General features: G+C 43.4%; 3 protein-coding genes across 3 annotated transcripts; all 3 read left to right on the forward strand.

The window, feature by feature from the left end:
• Positions 1-5,264: 5,264 nt before the first annotated feature.
• On the forward strand, positions 5,265-11,395 carry BKA78DRAFT_377332 (uncharacterized protein; the record flags this gene model as incomplete). Its single annotated transcript, XM_066892868.1, has 5 exons — positions 5,265-5,409; positions 5,464-5,640; positions 5,701-5,725; positions 5,837-6,394; positions 6,454-11,395. 5 exons carry the CDS (start codon positions 5,265-5,267, stop codon positions 11,150-11,152), a joined length of 5,604 nt encoding a protein of 1,867 aa, XP_066748056.1. The 3' UTR covers positions 11,153-11,395.
• Positions 11,396-12,116: 721 nt separating this feature from the next.
• BKA78DRAFT_306489 (prion-inhibition and propagation-domain-containing protein) lies at positions 12,117-13,399 on the forward strand. The gene has a single exon (XM_066887787.1). The coding sequence runs from the start codon at positions 12,202-12,204 to the stop codon at positions 12,991-12,993; it is 792 nt and encodes a 263-aa protein (XP_066748057.1). The 5' UTR covers positions 12,117-12,201; the 3' UTR covers positions 12,994-13,399.
• A 112-nt stretch (positions 13,400-13,511) lies between these two features.
• On the forward strand, positions 13,512-16,914 carry BKA78DRAFT_306490 (uncharacterized protein). The gene is made up of 5 exons (XM_066887788.1): positions 13,512-13,834; positions 13,894-14,067; positions 14,119-14,143; positions 14,231-14,791; positions 14,850-16,914. Exons 1-5 carry the CDS (start codon positions 13,693-13,695, stop codon positions 16,723-16,725), a joined length of 2,778 nt encoding a protein of 925 aa, XP_066748058.1. The 5' UTR covers positions 13,512-13,692; the 3' UTR covers positions 16,726-16,914.
• Positions 16,915-17,068: the final 154 nt, after the last annotated feature.

The raw sequence follows: 17,068 nt of genomic DNA on the forward strand, positions 1-17,068 counted from the left end.
TAGTAATTATTATACTACTCTCCCACAGGATTAGGGCTGTACCTTAGGAAGTAGTTAAGGATTCTTAGCTTTATCTATAGGTGTTGTATCTATTCTATAGATAACTTTATAAAGTTAATATATAATAGGAAGTCTAGGTAAGTTAGCTTATAGAGCTATTTAATCTTAATATCTTAATCCTTATACTTCTTAAGTAGGGACTTAGTATAGTAGGCCTCCCTACCTTAAACTATAAATCTAATAGCCTATACCTCTTTAGGTTAATAGTCTACCTAGATAACCTTGTAAGAGGTACTATAGAGAGGGATATTAAGTAGAAGATAGTTTACCTTCTAGGTAGGCTAGTCCCTCTCTCTAAGGAGCTTGTTTATTATATAAGAGATTATAGAAACTAAAGGCTAGTAGGAGCTAATATATAGTAGAACCTTGTTAAGAATCTTATAGTATAAAGGAGACTTACCCTTAACCTTACTATAATATTTAGTAATATAGTTAAGTACTATATAGGAGCCTATATAGGGTGTAATATTAGTATTAGTAAGCTAAATTATACTAATAGTATAGTTATAGTTATTTAGCCACTTATTATTCCTTGGCTTATTATATATCTAGAATAATAGGTTCAAGTCTTTTATAACTAATAGCTTATTATAGTAGGCTTTTAGAAAATAGAATTAATAGATAAGCTCCTTAGAGCCGCGCTTCTTATATAGGTAGTATATATTATAAACATACTTCTATACTTAGTTAATAATACTAGAGAGTTCTTATATAGTAAACTCCTACTTATTAGAACTAGACTAGATTAGTGGATTCTTATAGACAGGTGCTTAAGTTCTTTCTAGCTTAGGGTTAATTGTAGTAATATAGGTACCCTAGAAATTAGTAAATTGCCTTTATTGCTCTGCTGCCTCTTCTAAATCCCTAGAAAGGTTCTTAGTATCTAGAATACTATTATAGAATATAAAACTATAGTTATATATACTACCCTAGACCTGCTATTTATACCTGTTCTACTAGTCTTAAATATTAAATTTCTTCTTAACAACCTTATTTATAAATAGCTAGAAGCATTAATAGTAGTAGTAGGTAACAATATAGAGATTATTAATAATATTCTCTTAGGAAATATATATCTAATCGCGCGGTGTAGCCTCTTTCTACTTATTATAGTATAGTATATACTAAGTAAGGGACTGCTATTAGTAGTTAGTAGTACTAAAGGTAAGGAAAAGGGCTAGTATATCTAGCTACTAGATAAATAACTCTAGCTAAGACTACTTAGTACCCTAGAATAGATATATACTATAGAGGTAGGCTGTCTAGTATATAATATAGCTAAGAAATACCTAGCTTTTAGGAGTGTCCTCTGTAAACGCAGCCCTAAGGGAATCTATATTATAAGGAGTATTATTACTACCCTCTATTTAATTAGTAAGATAAGTAGCCTAACTACTACTAATATAGTATATAAGAGTATTAAAAACAATAAACCTCTAGTATAGGTGTCTAGTAAACCTACTATCCTTATATTTTATAAGGTGCTTAGTGTATTCTATATATATAATAGTATAAATATAAGGCGTGAGGAAGTCAGCCTTTCTAAAGAGGTATAAAGTAGGAAATAATAGAGAGAGTAGACACTAGGTCTAATAAACTTAGAGAGTAGGACTTTAGATATAGCTAGAATCTTAATAAAATTTTATAGTAGTTACTATAGCTGCTGTTTAGGACATTACTACTCTAGCTAAAGTAGATCTAGAATAGGCTAGAACTGCTAAATATTAAAGATTTTATCTCTAAGTATATCTAGCTATGCCTGTTCTACAGTAATATTAGGAACTATAGAGATGTTAGGTGTAATTTTATCTATATTAAGCTCTAGTAAAGGAGTAGCACTAATAGGACTAGTATCTACTATCTCTTATTAACTATCTAGATAAACAGGTTATACTATACCTATATCTAGTAGAGGGGGCCCTAGGGGACTATATAGACCTAGTAGATTATCTAGAGGATTATTAAAATCATTAGTACTAGTACTAATCTAATTAATTATATTATTATCCTAAGGTAGTTAGCTTAACGCGTACTTATTAATAGTAATCTCTTAGTAACTAGGGTAATATTCCTATAGAAATATAAGCTACCTCTAGATATAGCCTTACTAGATATAAAAGTCTCGCTTAAATTAGTATACACTAGTATATTTAGAGAGTTTAGTAGGTAGAGTATAATAATCTCTAGGTCTCTTAGAAGAAGAGGCAGCTGGTTATATAACCTCCCTATATTATAAAGAAAGTTAATTATATATCCTCTATATAAGTACTATGCTCCACAGACCTGTTAAACCTTAACCTATATATATACGCGCATAATTAATATCTCCTCAACCTAGATTAACTTAGGTAGGTTTATATTAATAGAGAATTTACTAGGGTTAAGACTATTCGCATCTAAGTATATATAAGGTATGTCTTTACTAATATTATTATTATATTAAACATAATAACTATAGATACCTATAGTATTAAGGCGCATCCTAAACTAATATTCCTAGTAGTAGCTATAGAGTTCTATAACATCTTTATTAAGAGCCCTATAGAAATTTTATACTAATACTTAATCTTTAGGGTGTAAGGTGTCTACTAGAAGGTCTAGATCTAGGAGATTAATAGAAGGATCCTATTAGTAGAGATAGGCTGTATTCCTTTTAGCTTCTTACTCTTACTCTTTATTATAGGTATAGTAATAATACTAGTGTGGTGGTGCTATAGAGGTAGCGCGCGAACCTATAGTAGAACCACCCTATAAAATAGAAGCAGCTTAAGAAAAGCTATATTTAGAGTGATACTAAGAGGGGTTAGGGTAGTAGATAGTACAGTTTTTATATTTAATACTATTTATATCTAAGAAAACTAAACATACTACCTTATAGTAACTAAGAAGGTACTATTTATATTATTTATCTAGCTCTTTATAGGTCACCCTGTCGCAACAGTAGCAATAGAAAGGATAATCTAGCTAGACCTTATACTATACTATATAATTAACCTTATAGACTTTATATTTAAAGTATAGTACCTCTAGAGGGGTATTAGTAAAAGGGTTACTAGAGCCTTAGATAGATCCTAGCCTAAAGTTACTAGCTACAGGGCTAAAATAAGTAGAAGCACCTAAGTTACTTCCTATAGTACTTAGGTAAGTAGAGCTACTACTAAAACCTATAGTACTTAAGTAAATAGAAGCACTATTAGTATTACTATTAGCAGCACTTAGGTGAGCAGAACTACCTATATATAACTATCTAGATACCTAACTACTAGCAGGAGCGGAGGTATTCTATACCTAATATAGAGTATTAAGAGATAGGGTTAGCAATAGATTATTACCCTAATAGTATTTAACGTAGTAATTATAGTAGATTTATATCTATTAATAATAAGCAGCAGCAGTGCCTAGGAATATTTATAATTAGCTTATATAATATATTAGATTTAATAACCTACTAGTAGAGTCTTATAAATCTTAACTATAGTATAGGAAACACAGCTCCTCTTATATATAGATAGGTAAGCTTAGCTAGATTATAAGCTATTTACTATAACTAAGTACTAGTAGGCACCCTACTCTATATCTCTATCTACTATAAGCGCACTATAAACCGCAATTTATTATAGATAGGGCTTAAGGTATATTAGTAGTTAATATAGCTACTAGAGCACGCAGTAGTAGTACTATAGTAGTAACCTAGGTATAGGACTATTACTTTATAGTATAGCTAAGCTATAATAGTAATTCTAGAATATTAATAGCCTTACACTTTATATCTACCACTAAGTAACTATAATAGCTAAGGCATCTAGAGATAGTAGTAGTTAGTAAGTTCTTATAAAGGAAGTAGGACTTTAGCTTTATCTCTCTATAATTATAGTATTACTATATCTCTTTAATATCTATAGTATTAGTAGGAGGTGGAGAAAGGCCTCTATTAGAAGGGTTAGATAGTAGCTAAGTACTAGTAGTAGTAGCTATTATTAATATATAGGTAGTAGTAGTAAAGGAAGAGGGCTAGTAATAAGGATTTAAGTAGATAGTATTAGGGTAAGAGGATAAGGCTTATTAATATAGGAGGATAAAAGGTGTTATTATAGATTATAGAGTATAAGATAATAAGGTAGTAAGATACTTAGGTAGATGCGTTTAGCTATAGCAGGTAGATATATTTTAGTATAACTAACTAATATTACTACTACTAGGCCACACTATAAAATTACCTATAGTGCCCCTATTAAACAACCTACTAAATCTTTACTAAATAGTTATTAATTACTAAATATTCACTATATAGTCGCTTAATCTTCTTTTACTTATATAGGCTACTTATAATAGCTACTACTCACTCCTATATTAATTACTAAATCTTCTCTAAACATTCACTACTTATCACTTTATATATTTACTTTATATATTACATATTGCTTCATTGCCTATTACTTTATTATATACTATACTATATACTTATATCACCTCTACAGGCTTACATTTACTTGCTAACTAAAACCTAACTTTGATTAATTCCTATTTAAGTTTAGCACTAGCTAATAAGTTGCTTTTTAGTATATCCCCCTCACTAAAAGAGCCCCCTTTATAGCACCTAATTCCCTGTCCACCTTTGGAAGGCTCAACAACACATCGCTGCTATGGCCCTACACTTCACTCTGGGACTCTACACTGTAGTCGTCTCACCTTCCTCCGGCTTGCCGGGGGATGAGTGGCTGACTAGCTTTAGTTCTTTGCGGACTGGGCCAACTCAATCAGGGGCCATGGACCACTTTGGCGGTCTTCATTGCCTCTTTCCTGTCTGGTCTCCACCAAATTCCAGCTACCGAATTGTCCAAAGCGTCGGAGAATCACCAAATGTGGCGTTTTGTGCAAGACTTGGATGGCTCACAACAAGCTGGTGACGTGTACTACGATAAATTGTCGCTTTTGACATCTTCTGCCCACAATGCATTGGGGTAGATCTTTGCCCTTTTCTCTAACGCTCCACTACTTCGGACCTCGGTGTGCCTCCCGTCCTCGATGCGGGTATACAAAATTGGGCCCCTGGCCAGATTCGATTGATCAGATCGGGTCTCGTTTACCACTTAATCGGTCCCTGATGGTGTTCTTCGGGATCTCATCTGTCCTACCACAGAATTTCGAACTCCAAAACCAACTCGCAGGTTTGAGGGAGGGCGAATCAAGTTTTTGGTGCCACGATGCCTGAGCCTACTCCCTATGGAACTATCAACCAAAGAGGCATCTATGGCCCCGCTACGGGTTTCCACCAGGGGGACAACAATTTCGAATTTCAAAGACAAGCTTCCATCAAGGTTGACACACACATTGGCGATGCATACTACAGTAAGCGTGAAGCTATCTCGTGTGGACTCTGACGACACTAATAATAAACCAAAGACTCCAAGAGCGCCGATCTACCGCTGAACCCAAAAGACATTGCTGAAAAAAATCACCTGCAAATCAAATCAGACTGGGATGAAGCTGGGACATGTGGTTGGTTACGGAAGCGGGACGAGTATCAAGGATGGGCCAAGACGCAGAAAAGATATCCCTTACTCTGGATCCACGGCAACCGTCAGTTTTCAGAATTCCTCCCAAGTCATATGCCATGGATTGAAACTGACTATTGAGCAGCTGGATACGGAAAGACACGATTGATGTGAGTGTGATTTTGACTGAAAATAGCCTGGCTGAGAGAGGCCTCATCGTGTCCCGCTTTCCTGGGAGTTTATGATGCATCCAATTCAAGACTGACAAAGAACCCCTCAAGGTCTCGCGCAATCGAGTTCATTCGGGAAGATCGGAAATCTGACTCAATCGATCTGCTCTACTTCTACACCGGATTTCGAGACGATTCTAAGGAAAATCAGAGTTCTTACAAGAGGTTACTGATGACATTCTGGAAGCAGGCCCAGGACAGCTCAGGCAAAAAGCTCAACACAAACTGGAGCGAGATCAAAATCCAAGATGAGTTGAACAAAGTCCTGGCTGCAGCGAAGCGCGATGTCTACATGGTCATTGATGCGATAGACCAGCTTTCAACATCTGAGCACTTCAACTTGCGAAAATGGCTTGAAACCCTCGTTCACCAACATCAAGAGGAAGGAAATCAATTCCGCTTGGCGATCATTATTAGCTCCCGGGACTGCTTTGGCCTCGATTATTTTCGAGAGCAACACGAGCCATTCAATCTCCCAGTCAAGCCCGAGGACAACTTCCAGGACATTAAAAAATACCTGGAGAGAAATCTAGACTCGGATCTTTTCCAAGAGGAAGAAGTACTCAAAGACCAAGTTGTTTTGGAGCTGACAAAGAAATCAAATGGAATGTAAGTCATGTCTCATTGACCCCCTTTACACATGGCTAATGTGAGAGTCCGGGAACCAGGTTTCTGTGGGCAAAAATTCAGCTGCAAAAGTTCTGTGACATGACCTGGCCGCACATGGTTGAGAGAGCGCTTCAAAGTCTTCACCCACCCGAAGACATCGCCAAGGAATACGAAGGATGTGCTGAAAAATTCGAGAGACTGGAGTATCCAGACAAACAAATCGCCCTGAGGACCGTGGCACTTCTGGCTCACACGACCGGATCGTTCTCCAAAGAGATTCTACTTGTTGCACTCGCGATCGATATCGAGGACGGGAAATTGGATCCAGTAATCCATAAAAAGCTTCAAGAGGAGCCTACGATCATCATTCAAAGATGCAGCCAGCTGGTTGATGTCAACGAAAAGCTTGGAGTCGTCACTTTCAACCACGGGCTGGTTTACGAATTCTTCAAGGCGTACAAGCCGGAAGCCAGGCACAAGCGGATCGCGGAAGTCTGCTTGGCTTACTTGTGCTCGCCGGACTTCATGAAAGAGCCTTTCAATGATGCTAAATGGTACAGTCATGGCAATCTTGAGCCATTTCTGCTGGATCATCCGTTCCTCGAATTTGCCTCCTGTACTTGGGCAACCAGCACAAACAAAAGCATCACAACCAGGTCTGGCTCCAAGAAAAAATACTTCAAGAAACTCAAGAAGACACATGGCGAGATCTTGCGTCTTCTCAAACAGCTCTTTGGGAAAGATAAGGCCAAAGGAAAGCACAACAAGAAGAAGAATCTATTGTTGTCATTCCAGGTGTATTTGCTGACCCTAGGCAAATCAATACCGTCAGGAGTCTGTCATGAGCATATAGTCAGCTACTTTGGTCTCCACAAACTCTTCGACTACTTCCATAAGAAGCGCTGGTTGGATCTGAACAAACGCGACGAAGATGAATCGACAGTGATCCACTGGGCGATTCGTAACGTCACTGATCAAGACGCTTTGGGGACCGAGACCGGGGAAAACAACAACAAGAATGACGCCGAAGACAGCGACGAGGACAGCGATATCGACGAGAGCGGCAGCGATACCCACAGTGACAGCGAAAGCGAGACCGAGGATGACAAGTCCAACGAGGCTGTCCGTGTTGTTAAAAAGCTGATAAAGTACAAAGCCGACCTCAATGCCCGAAACAAAAAGGACCGCACTCCCCTCTACTATGCGGCTTACTATGGAAACTTGCCCATGGTCCGACTACTGCTCAAGAACGGGGCCGAAATCAACGTCAAGAGTAAGAGGGACGAAACAGCATTGATCGCTGCCTGCAGGAAGCACCACGAAGAGGTCGTTCTGAAGCTTATTAAAGCTAAGGCAGATGTCAAAGTTCAAAGCTTCTTTGGCACCGCTTTGCAAGCGGTGTCCTTGGTCGGCTGCGTCACTTGTGCCAGGGCGATCCTTCGCGCTCATGGCAACGACCCTATTGAGGAGTCTAGAGGCCCTTTCGGGACTTCACTGCATGCTGCCGCATTCTACGGTCACTCGGAAGTTGTTGGGCTCCTCCTTGACCAGAAGATGAAGAAGACTGGAAAGAGAAAGTTTGATGTCAACATCAGCAATGACACGTACGGCACAGCTCTCACAGCAGCGGCGTCTGGATGCAACATGGCCTCGGATACAGCTCCTTTTGAAGACACCTTCGACAAGCTGCTTATTCACAAAGTGGACGTTAATCATAAAGGCGGGCTGTGTGGACCGGCTCTCCGAGCGGCGGCAGCGAATGGCCATGAATTACTTGTTCAAAAACTTTTGGAGGCGGGAGCAGATATTTCGGTCGAGGGCCACATGGGCACTGCATATCAAGCCGCAGAAGAAGAGGAAGACGAAACCATCAAGGAGCTTTTGTTGCAATGGGACAGGAACGCACCAACTTACGGCAAAAACGACCCGAGGAAAGGAGAGTCTGCACTTGTTGTTCTTCGGCGGGAACTGTTCAGGTTTGCCTTGTTCGCAAGTCACATGGTCATCATCGACAGTCTGATCAAACAAGTCGTAAGGATATTCGAGAAGGAAATCGTAAGAAGAAAGACCAATAACGGCGATGGTTTCCTCCTCGAATCCATGGTGGATATTAGCACGAAAGTTTTCCACGAGGTGATAACACAGACCACAACTAAGACTGTTCGAATAGAAGCCCCTCCGATCGCAGAAGCGCCAAGTAAGGAGGCGATAATCGAGGAGGTAGAAGAAGATGATGAAAATAGGGAGGGAGAAGGGACACCTCCCAAACCACAGAATGACGCAACACAGGAACATACGACTGGGGACGAGACAACAGAGATTCACACTGTTGAAGAATTCCCAAGGACTCCTCTGGCAGCAGAAGAGGCATCCTCGAATATACTTGCAACCGGAGAAACGATGGAAGAGGACACACTATCGCCAGGCCTGTCGAAAGAGGAATTCGAAGAATGCACCCGTAATCATTCGACAGCGAAAGAAGCGCGAAAAGAGTTCGATTCCACAAAATTCACAGCTGGACCGATGCCGCAACTGACACGGAGCTCTCAAGTCACTGCAGAGCACTTGCAAAGGCGCAAAAGGCTGTGGAAAGTACTGGTCTCCTGCATTTGTTGCAGGGGCCCGGATGAGAATGAGAATGAAGCTCCAAGAAAGCTGGTTGCAGCCAGGTCAGAGACTCTTGTTTCGACGACTGGCAACAGCGCTGTTCAAGAGGGGAAAGCATGCGAGTCTTTCAATTCGCAGGCGAAGCCAGTTGAGCAGTCTACATCCGAGCCGGCCATTGAGCAGGAGCCACACACTCTGGGACTTCCACCTGGGCTCAGAAAGAATTCATCCGGGAGTGCAAATGAGGAGCTCTCTCCAACGACAACTACGGTTGAACGAAAAGCATCAGTGTGCGGGATAGCCCCGGAGCAAAGAGAGTCAGGAAACCAAGTTGAGGTCAAGATTGGGGCCGAAAGAAGACGGTCTTCGTTCACGTCTACTTTTTCGCGAAGACAGTCGGCGTCGAGCGCGCGACCCAGATTGGACGCTTCGAGCAGGAGAGGATCATTCGTGTCCATCTCACAGATTAGCAAGAGAATACCGAGTTTCGATTTCGCTGCCTTGCGAAAGCAGCTCTCTTTTGGCCGAGACGACTTTGAAGGCCAAGAAATGATCGAACCGAGCTTTCCCAACGTGTTGGACCGGCTTACTCGAGCCGCTGTCCAAATCCTCCAGTTTGCAATTGTTGAACATGCAATTGAGGAGGGCGGCGATCGTCAAGTCGTCAAGATAATCTCTGAGGCATGGATCGATGCGTTGAATAGCCTTGTCTCGCACCCCGGGTTTGGCGAATCTATGCTGCAAAAAGTGGTAAACAACCGTACAGAAGAACTTGCCGAGTACTTGAAAGACCCAAATCTAAAAGACCACGAGCGAATGCAAAAAGCTGAACATCTAGCCCGTGTCGGAGTAGAGCTTTTGTTGACAGCCGTCCAACGGGGAGCAAAGCTCAGGCAGCTTACTTTCATTCTTTCAAAGCTTTGGGTTTCCGCCATCAACAACGTTGAAGGGATGGAGGGCCAGGGTGATGAAGATGGAGCTGTGTGGACCCTCATCCACCTCTTTACAAACTGGTTTGCAGAGGCTATCATGGCATCCGACCAAAGCCGAGCTCAATTGTATGCGAATGCTGGAGTCGAAGTTCTCAGAGGTGCAGCGCTCAGTCAAGAGAAGAGCGTCATGGAAAAGTTCGTCGACGAATGGGTCAAGAAGTGGATGTTTACCATCGAAAAAGGGAAAGGGAATTGGATCAACGGATTGATCGAGCCATGGTGCATGGAGTACAAGAAATGCATCGTCAGGAGGAAGTACGAGGAGGCGCTCGGTCTCGCCCTTGCGGGCATGGGTCTACTACGGGCGGCCATCACGCTGAAGGACTGCGATAAAGTGGCAGAGACGCTTCAGCCCATGATCGTGGAAACTTTCCATTGGACCCTTTATGATGGAGGGGACTCTGGGTTCCCTGAAGCGGCTAAGAGGAGGGATACCCAACTGACGACCGGCGACCAGGAGTATCAGCGGGACCAGGCCACCAACAACAATCTTCCACAAGGAGAGCGAGGGAACATGGACATTGGAGCGATATTTGATGCTGTTGCCAGCTTGCTTTACGCATCCCACCAAAGGAACGATCGCGAACGCCTGTTGGACTTGGCCGCACTGATTCTGGACAGCTTTGAAACCCTTCCGAGCAAAGAGCAAAATGAGCTGGAGGCCCTGGTTCGTCAGCGCATTTTCGCTGATCGCAAAGGAGTCCACGATGCAAAATTCGAGCTCCAGCTGAGACAGGTCTCAACGACTGTCATTTATCTTCTCGACGCGGAACTCTCCTCCCATGGCACCAAACGCAGTTCTCCACAAAAGTTGAAGGCTTTGGCTAAGTTGATGCCGGGTATCACGCAAAGAGCTGACTTGCTTCAATACACAAAGGCCATTCAGTTCCTCGGGTTACCGAATGTCGTGGATAAGAATGGTAAGACCTTGGATGAAGCAGCAGGAAATCAGGATGAGAGGGAGAAGTTGGAGGTGAAAGCACAAGACAAAGCGGATGAGGCAAAAGATTGGTCCAAAAAGGAAATCAAGTTTTCGGAGCCGCCGCGACGTCAAGACGAAGAGGAAAAAGCACAGGACAAAGCAAAAGGCGACCAGACTGAAGCAGGAGTAAAACAGAAGGCGCAACGTCCGAAGATGCCGCGATGGAAGACATCGTGAAGTGATGGGTGCTCGATCATGAGGCGGAACTGAGGGGGGATAGCAAGAAGCGAACGGCAGGTCAGTCGCTGAAACAGCGATCAGAATTAACAGGAAAGGTCTGGAGGCGTAGATATCATAGAGCAGAATTCTCAGAAGTTGGCAAGGCCGATGGAAGCAGGCTTGAGGTACGAGACGAAACAACCTCCTCCCATTTTGCATGTCTGAAAAATGGCTTGAAAATATAGCAAGGCGAGCCCTCCTACGCGGAATCATCATTGCTGGAAAAAAGCGTGGGAATCAAGCAATTTGACGCATGTCTTATCGCCCACACCAGGCGCCAGTAACACTACATTTGCCCGGGCTGTGGAGACCTTCGTGCTGCCTTTCTGGTTGGTGCAAACTGCATGAGGCGCGGACAATGTGGCTTGAGAATATTGGTTACATCACATCTGCATGTCCCAAGTCAATTCATTGCCAGCCTCTTGTTCATTCTTTGAGGCTCCCTCAGCCTCGGGCTAAAGCAGGTTGTGTTTCGCCTTGCTACATTGGTCGGTCTTCAAGCCGCCCTTGGGATGGAAATGTGAACTCCGATTCGTCATCTTCGATATCTTGATAAACACATCTGGGTTTTCTGACACTATCATATGGCTTCGACTTCTCACTTGTTTAATGCTGCTGGCTTCCCTGTGAGGGCGAGCAAGTGGATATCGATAAGGAAGGCAGGTATGACGTCATAGGCGCAAAGTAAATAGTCCGATCGTGTGGTGCAAAGCCTCGAAACCTTTGCACCACCTCTCTGTTAGTAAAGCAACCAATTACATTGAGCCCTGCACCTTGACACCCCACCCACCGCTTTCAGACGTCTTTTCCGAGCGCTAAAGACCCTGCAGGATCCTTGTATATGCCCCTCTGTCCCACAGGGGCAGGACACCTGCGATCGACTGGAAGAAAGACATCAAGTTTGAACCGTCTTAGTCAGAGTTGGAAATAGTAGATGCATTTAAAAAAGATGATTCCTGCCAGATAGGTTGAAGCAAACCTTTGTCCCAAACTCCTTGTTTGACACCATGGATACCGCCAGCAGCGCAATCGGTCTTTTCAACTTCGCAATCGAGTGTTTTGGCTGTATTCAGCTCGCGCGACAGTTTGAAAAGAAATTCGAAATCTATCAGGTCAAGCTCGACCTTATCCAACTCCGCCTTTCTCGATGGGGCGAGGTCGCGCGGATTGCAGAAATCGATCAGGTTATTGAGGGCAAGTCAGACGGCGGCAATGACAGTCCAGAGAGAATGGCGAAAGCGATACTGGGAGAAATTGAGGACCTGCTCTTCAGTGCTCAGCGTGAGGCCACGGAGATGCAATCCAAGGACGACGAACCACTTGACCCAAGCCTCCACGTACCACGAGACCTGCAGAAGATTCGGACTGTCTTCAAGAAATTTGTCCAAAAACGAAAGAAAGAAGCCGTTGTCGCTGTCCAAAGCCTTAAGTGGGCCTTTTACAAGAAAGAGCATTTCGAAAGTTTCGTCATAGAAATATCTGGGCTTGTGGAGAGCCTCGAGCAACTCTTCCCTAGCGAGGACAACAAACAGATGCTGCGCGAGTTGAGCGATGAGGAGTGCAAGGAGATCGGAAAGACCAATCTAAAGTCTCTGAAGCCAATTGTCGAGGGCCTCGATCCGTGGCTTGAGGAGGCTGTTGAGGTGGAGTTTCAAAAGAAGGCTGCTGGCGAAACCACCTACAACATCAATCAATCACATATCAAGGGACATGCAACTGGAGTCCACCACGGCGATGTCAACGGTCAGATCATTGGGAAGGGAGCCAGGACGACTCAAAACTTCGCGGGTACAAATTAGGTGCAGGCCTGAGAAATTGGATGGATACGTAGACCATCCATACAGACAGACTTGTTGACATCACCAACGATATCATTCCCGTCGACATCAAGGGCTCCAGTAATGGAAAGTTTTATGATGGATTCGTACCGAATCGATGGATGTCAGAACGTTTTGGAAAACAAGACTTACGGAATCATTTCCTGGCCGTTTCCGGACGCATCAGAAGATTCTGCTGATCATTGAAGAGGTCAGATAATCTCACCCCAGATAATTTTCCTGCGGCCATGCTATCAACGCGTGCAAAAAATGTTGAAACATCATGTTCACTAAGCTGGCTTTGTGTCATCTATCTAACAGTATGACATGCAGACTTGCCACACCCTGTGGTCGAGGATGTCACCATAGGAAATCGCGAAGTTGTAAAATTGCGCGCAGGTGGGTTGCAAGCGCTTAGAGTGAGGCGTCGCGGGCGCTTATAATAACGCGTCAACATCCCAGACTTGTCACACGGTCTGCACATCGTATCTGCGCTGTTTAAATGGTTGGCTGTCCCTTGTCGTTTGGCTCTCCTGCCCCCATCCTCGCCTCTATCTCAAATCCCCCTTCACGACGAAGCCTCACTACTTTCTTCTTCGGTGTGGGCAGTCTCACTCACTGGCATTCAGTCTATCAATACACCACGGCTCTAAGAAAATCCTGATGGTTTGAACCGTTGCAATGCCAACAAACATCAGCCAAAGCTACATCAATGGCAATGCGACGGGCATTCATATGGGTAATAATTACCAAGATTTCAACAACTGTCTCGTTATGAGCATTGGACATCACATTGGACTTCCAGTCGGGAATGTGTTCCAAAGTAAGCCCACGCCACCCGCATTGGCATACGTCTTCCCAATCCTCATCGTTGCCTGGTAGATTTCAATGGCCTTTTACCAAAATCCCCCAAGGAAAGGGCCGAGGAAGCCCATAAAATAGCCAAAGCGGGCCGCGTGAGCGTTGGGACAGGAGGTTGGCTTGGTAAAAGGGACAAAATTATGGCATGGGCCAATTTGGAGGACCAGTACTCATTTCTGTGGATCCGCGGTATTCGTAAGTACTCCAAATTGCGTTGTGGGTGATGATTTGCTGACCAGGAAAAAGCGGGATGTGGTAAATCAACCCTCATGTGAGTATCTCGTTGGGTTTTAGTTCCTGGTCGTCATTCCATGCCCTCAGATCTTGTACTCTTATGCTGACGCATGTCTTCCATTAGGTCGCGGGTGATTGACCACGTTCAGAGCAATCGCAATCCTCGGACAATTCATTTATTGTATTACTACGCCAGTTATGGGCGGCACAAGCAGTACCGAACCATGCTAATGACTTTCTGGGAGCAGAGTAGTAGCCCGGATTGTTCCATTTCTATGGAAGCATTTGCTCGCTCCGCGACTGATGATGATGAAATACACGCCAGTTTGCATCAACACCTAACCGATGTGGAGCGGGATGTTTACGTCGTCATTGATGCGTTGGACCAACTTCCCACGGAGGATCATTATCATCTGCTGGGATGGTTGAATTCTCTGTTTCAGCAGCACCAAAAATCCGGAAGCAAATCATGTCTCGCAGTTATGGTGACCTCCCGGAACGAAAATGGCTGCGACGAGCTTCCATCAAATCATTTGTCTCGCATCCACGTTCACCCCAACGACATCTCCGAAGATCTCCGAGAGTACTTAGACAAGAGACTTGGTTCAGCTCTGCTTTCGAAGCCAGAGAACCCAGAACTCAAAGAGAGGGTAAAAGAGAGTTTGATCAGCAAAGCAGATGGAATGTAAGTACCGCTATACTTCTTCATGTTGTAAATTGCTGAATATTGTCTGACTTAACAGGTTTTTGTGGGCAAGGCTGAAAGCTGCCGAAATTTGCACTATGACTCTCAAGGCGGATGTCGTTCTCGCGCTTGAAGAAAGCCCAGATGTTGATTCCATCGCCGACGATAAAAGTCTCGAGATACCAAAGAAAATTTACGAAATGTACAAAAGATATGCCAAGGACTTCGAGTCGCCAGCAAAGCCACTGAAAGAGCAGCAAATTGTACTAAGGATCATGGCTTTACTTGCACATACGACAGGGTCAATGTCGACGAAGGCCTTGTACGTTGCTCTTGCAATCGACACGAAAGAGGGAAAAATCGATCAGGGAATCTACGACAACTTGATCAGATACCCAAACTTGACCATCCAGTGGTGCAACAGTCTAATCGACATCAATGAAATTCTTGGGACCGTTTCTTTCTGCCATGGAACGGTCTTCGAATTTTTCAAAACTTACAAACCAGCTGATGGTCAGAAATTAGTTGCTCAGCTTTGCTTGGCTCATCTATGCTCTTCAGATTTCTCAGAGATACTGTTTGATGATCCTACGCAACTTTCTCACGACAAAGTCTACGATCTTCGGGTGAAGAATCCATTTTTGAAGTTTGCTTCCTGTAACTGGGCAATCGCCGCAAAGAAAAGTGTTGGAAAAGACAACGAGAGGAAGATCAAAACGACCCACGCCGAGATCTTAAGCTCTTTTGAAAGGCTTTTGGGGGGTTGTAAAAGAGAAGGGAAAATAGTGAACCTGCAGCTTTCGTTTCAAGTCTATCATTCGGCAACCATGGGCAAATTGATGCCACATGGTGTTCAAAACGAACACATTGTCAGCCATTTTGCTCTTCACGAGTTTGTCAACCACTTCGTGGAACAGCGCTGGCTTGGATCAAAGTGGGAGGAACGCGATGATGAAGGATCAATGGCTATGCATTGGGCCATTGGTAAAAAGACTAAGCACGACATCAAAGATGGCGATACAGTCAAAATGATTGAACAAATCATCCGAAATCAGGGAGACGTCGACGCACAAGATATCTACGGCTGTACACCACTTCATTACGCGTCCCATTATGGGAAGCTGGATGTCGTAAAATTACTTCTTGATGAAAAGGCCAAGATCAATTGTCGAAACAAAATGCAGGAAACGCCTCTGATCGTCGCCTGCAAATCACACCACGAAAAAGTCATCATCAAACTTTTGGAAGCTGGGGCAAATCCCCAGATTCAGAGCGTCTCGGGCAGTGCATTGCAAGTGGTCTCTTTAAGAGGATGCAGCTTTTGCGCAACATCATTATTTGAACGATACGAGAAACGAAACAAAATGCTCCCTATTTTTGAGTCTGGGGGCCCTTTCGGGACACCTCTCCACGCTGCAGCATACTGCGGCCATTCAAACATTGTCGACCTTCTCGTCGGAGGGACTTGGACTCGTGGAAACCTGAGGCTTCCGCGGAAAATGAAGAGATTCAGCGTTCTCGCAACAAATCCAACATACGGGAGTGTCCTCACGGCTGCAGCTATCGGCTGTACCAAGACCAAGGATCCGGCCCCTTTCAAGGAAATATTTCGGAAGCTGATCAATCACGGCGTAAATGTCAATGACCCAAGCGGAGAATACGGTCCTGCCCTCCGGGCAGCAGCATCAAATGGGCATCTTGTCCTAGTAGAGCTGCTTTGGCAAAGCGGTGCCGAGATAAGATTGTCGACTAGCGTGCTGGGCACTGCATACCAGGCTGCGAAGGTGAATAACCACCAGGATATCATGTTTTTCTTGTTGACGAAAGATCCAAGAGCTCCGGAAGCACGATCCACGGAAAGGATTCTTCAGATCAAAGAAACCAGCCACAAGTACTTCCTGAGGCCAATTCAGAAATACTTCCTGTTGAACTAATTGGTCGTGCATTCCATCAGTTAAGCCACATAATCAAACCCCCTTAAATACTCCTTATTTACAGCTAGCACACGTTATAATCATTATTTTACCTATTATTATTATTATTTCAACCCCTATTAGGGTAGAAAACATATTAATCTTACCCCTTATACAATTAGTACTAGTATTTTAACCCCTCTTTTTAACCCTAAAGGTAATAAGGAAATAAGTAATTAAAGGTCTCTAAATTTTACTTAAGTATAGTACTATAGAATTAGGAGAATTAGCAATAAAGTCTTCCTGAGTATACTGCGCCTGAAAAACTGCAATACTTCCTTCCCATAAACCATTCCACCCTTCG

Source organism: Phyllosticta capitalensis, assembly GCF_038381095.1.
Source record: "Phyllosticta capitalensis strain CBS 128856 chromosome Unknown BKA78scaffold_2, whole genome shotgun sequence".
NCBI classification, from domain to species: Eukaryota; Fungi; Ascomycota; class Dothideomycetes; order Botryosphaeriales; family Phyllostictaceae; genus Phyllosticta; species Phyllosticta capitalensis.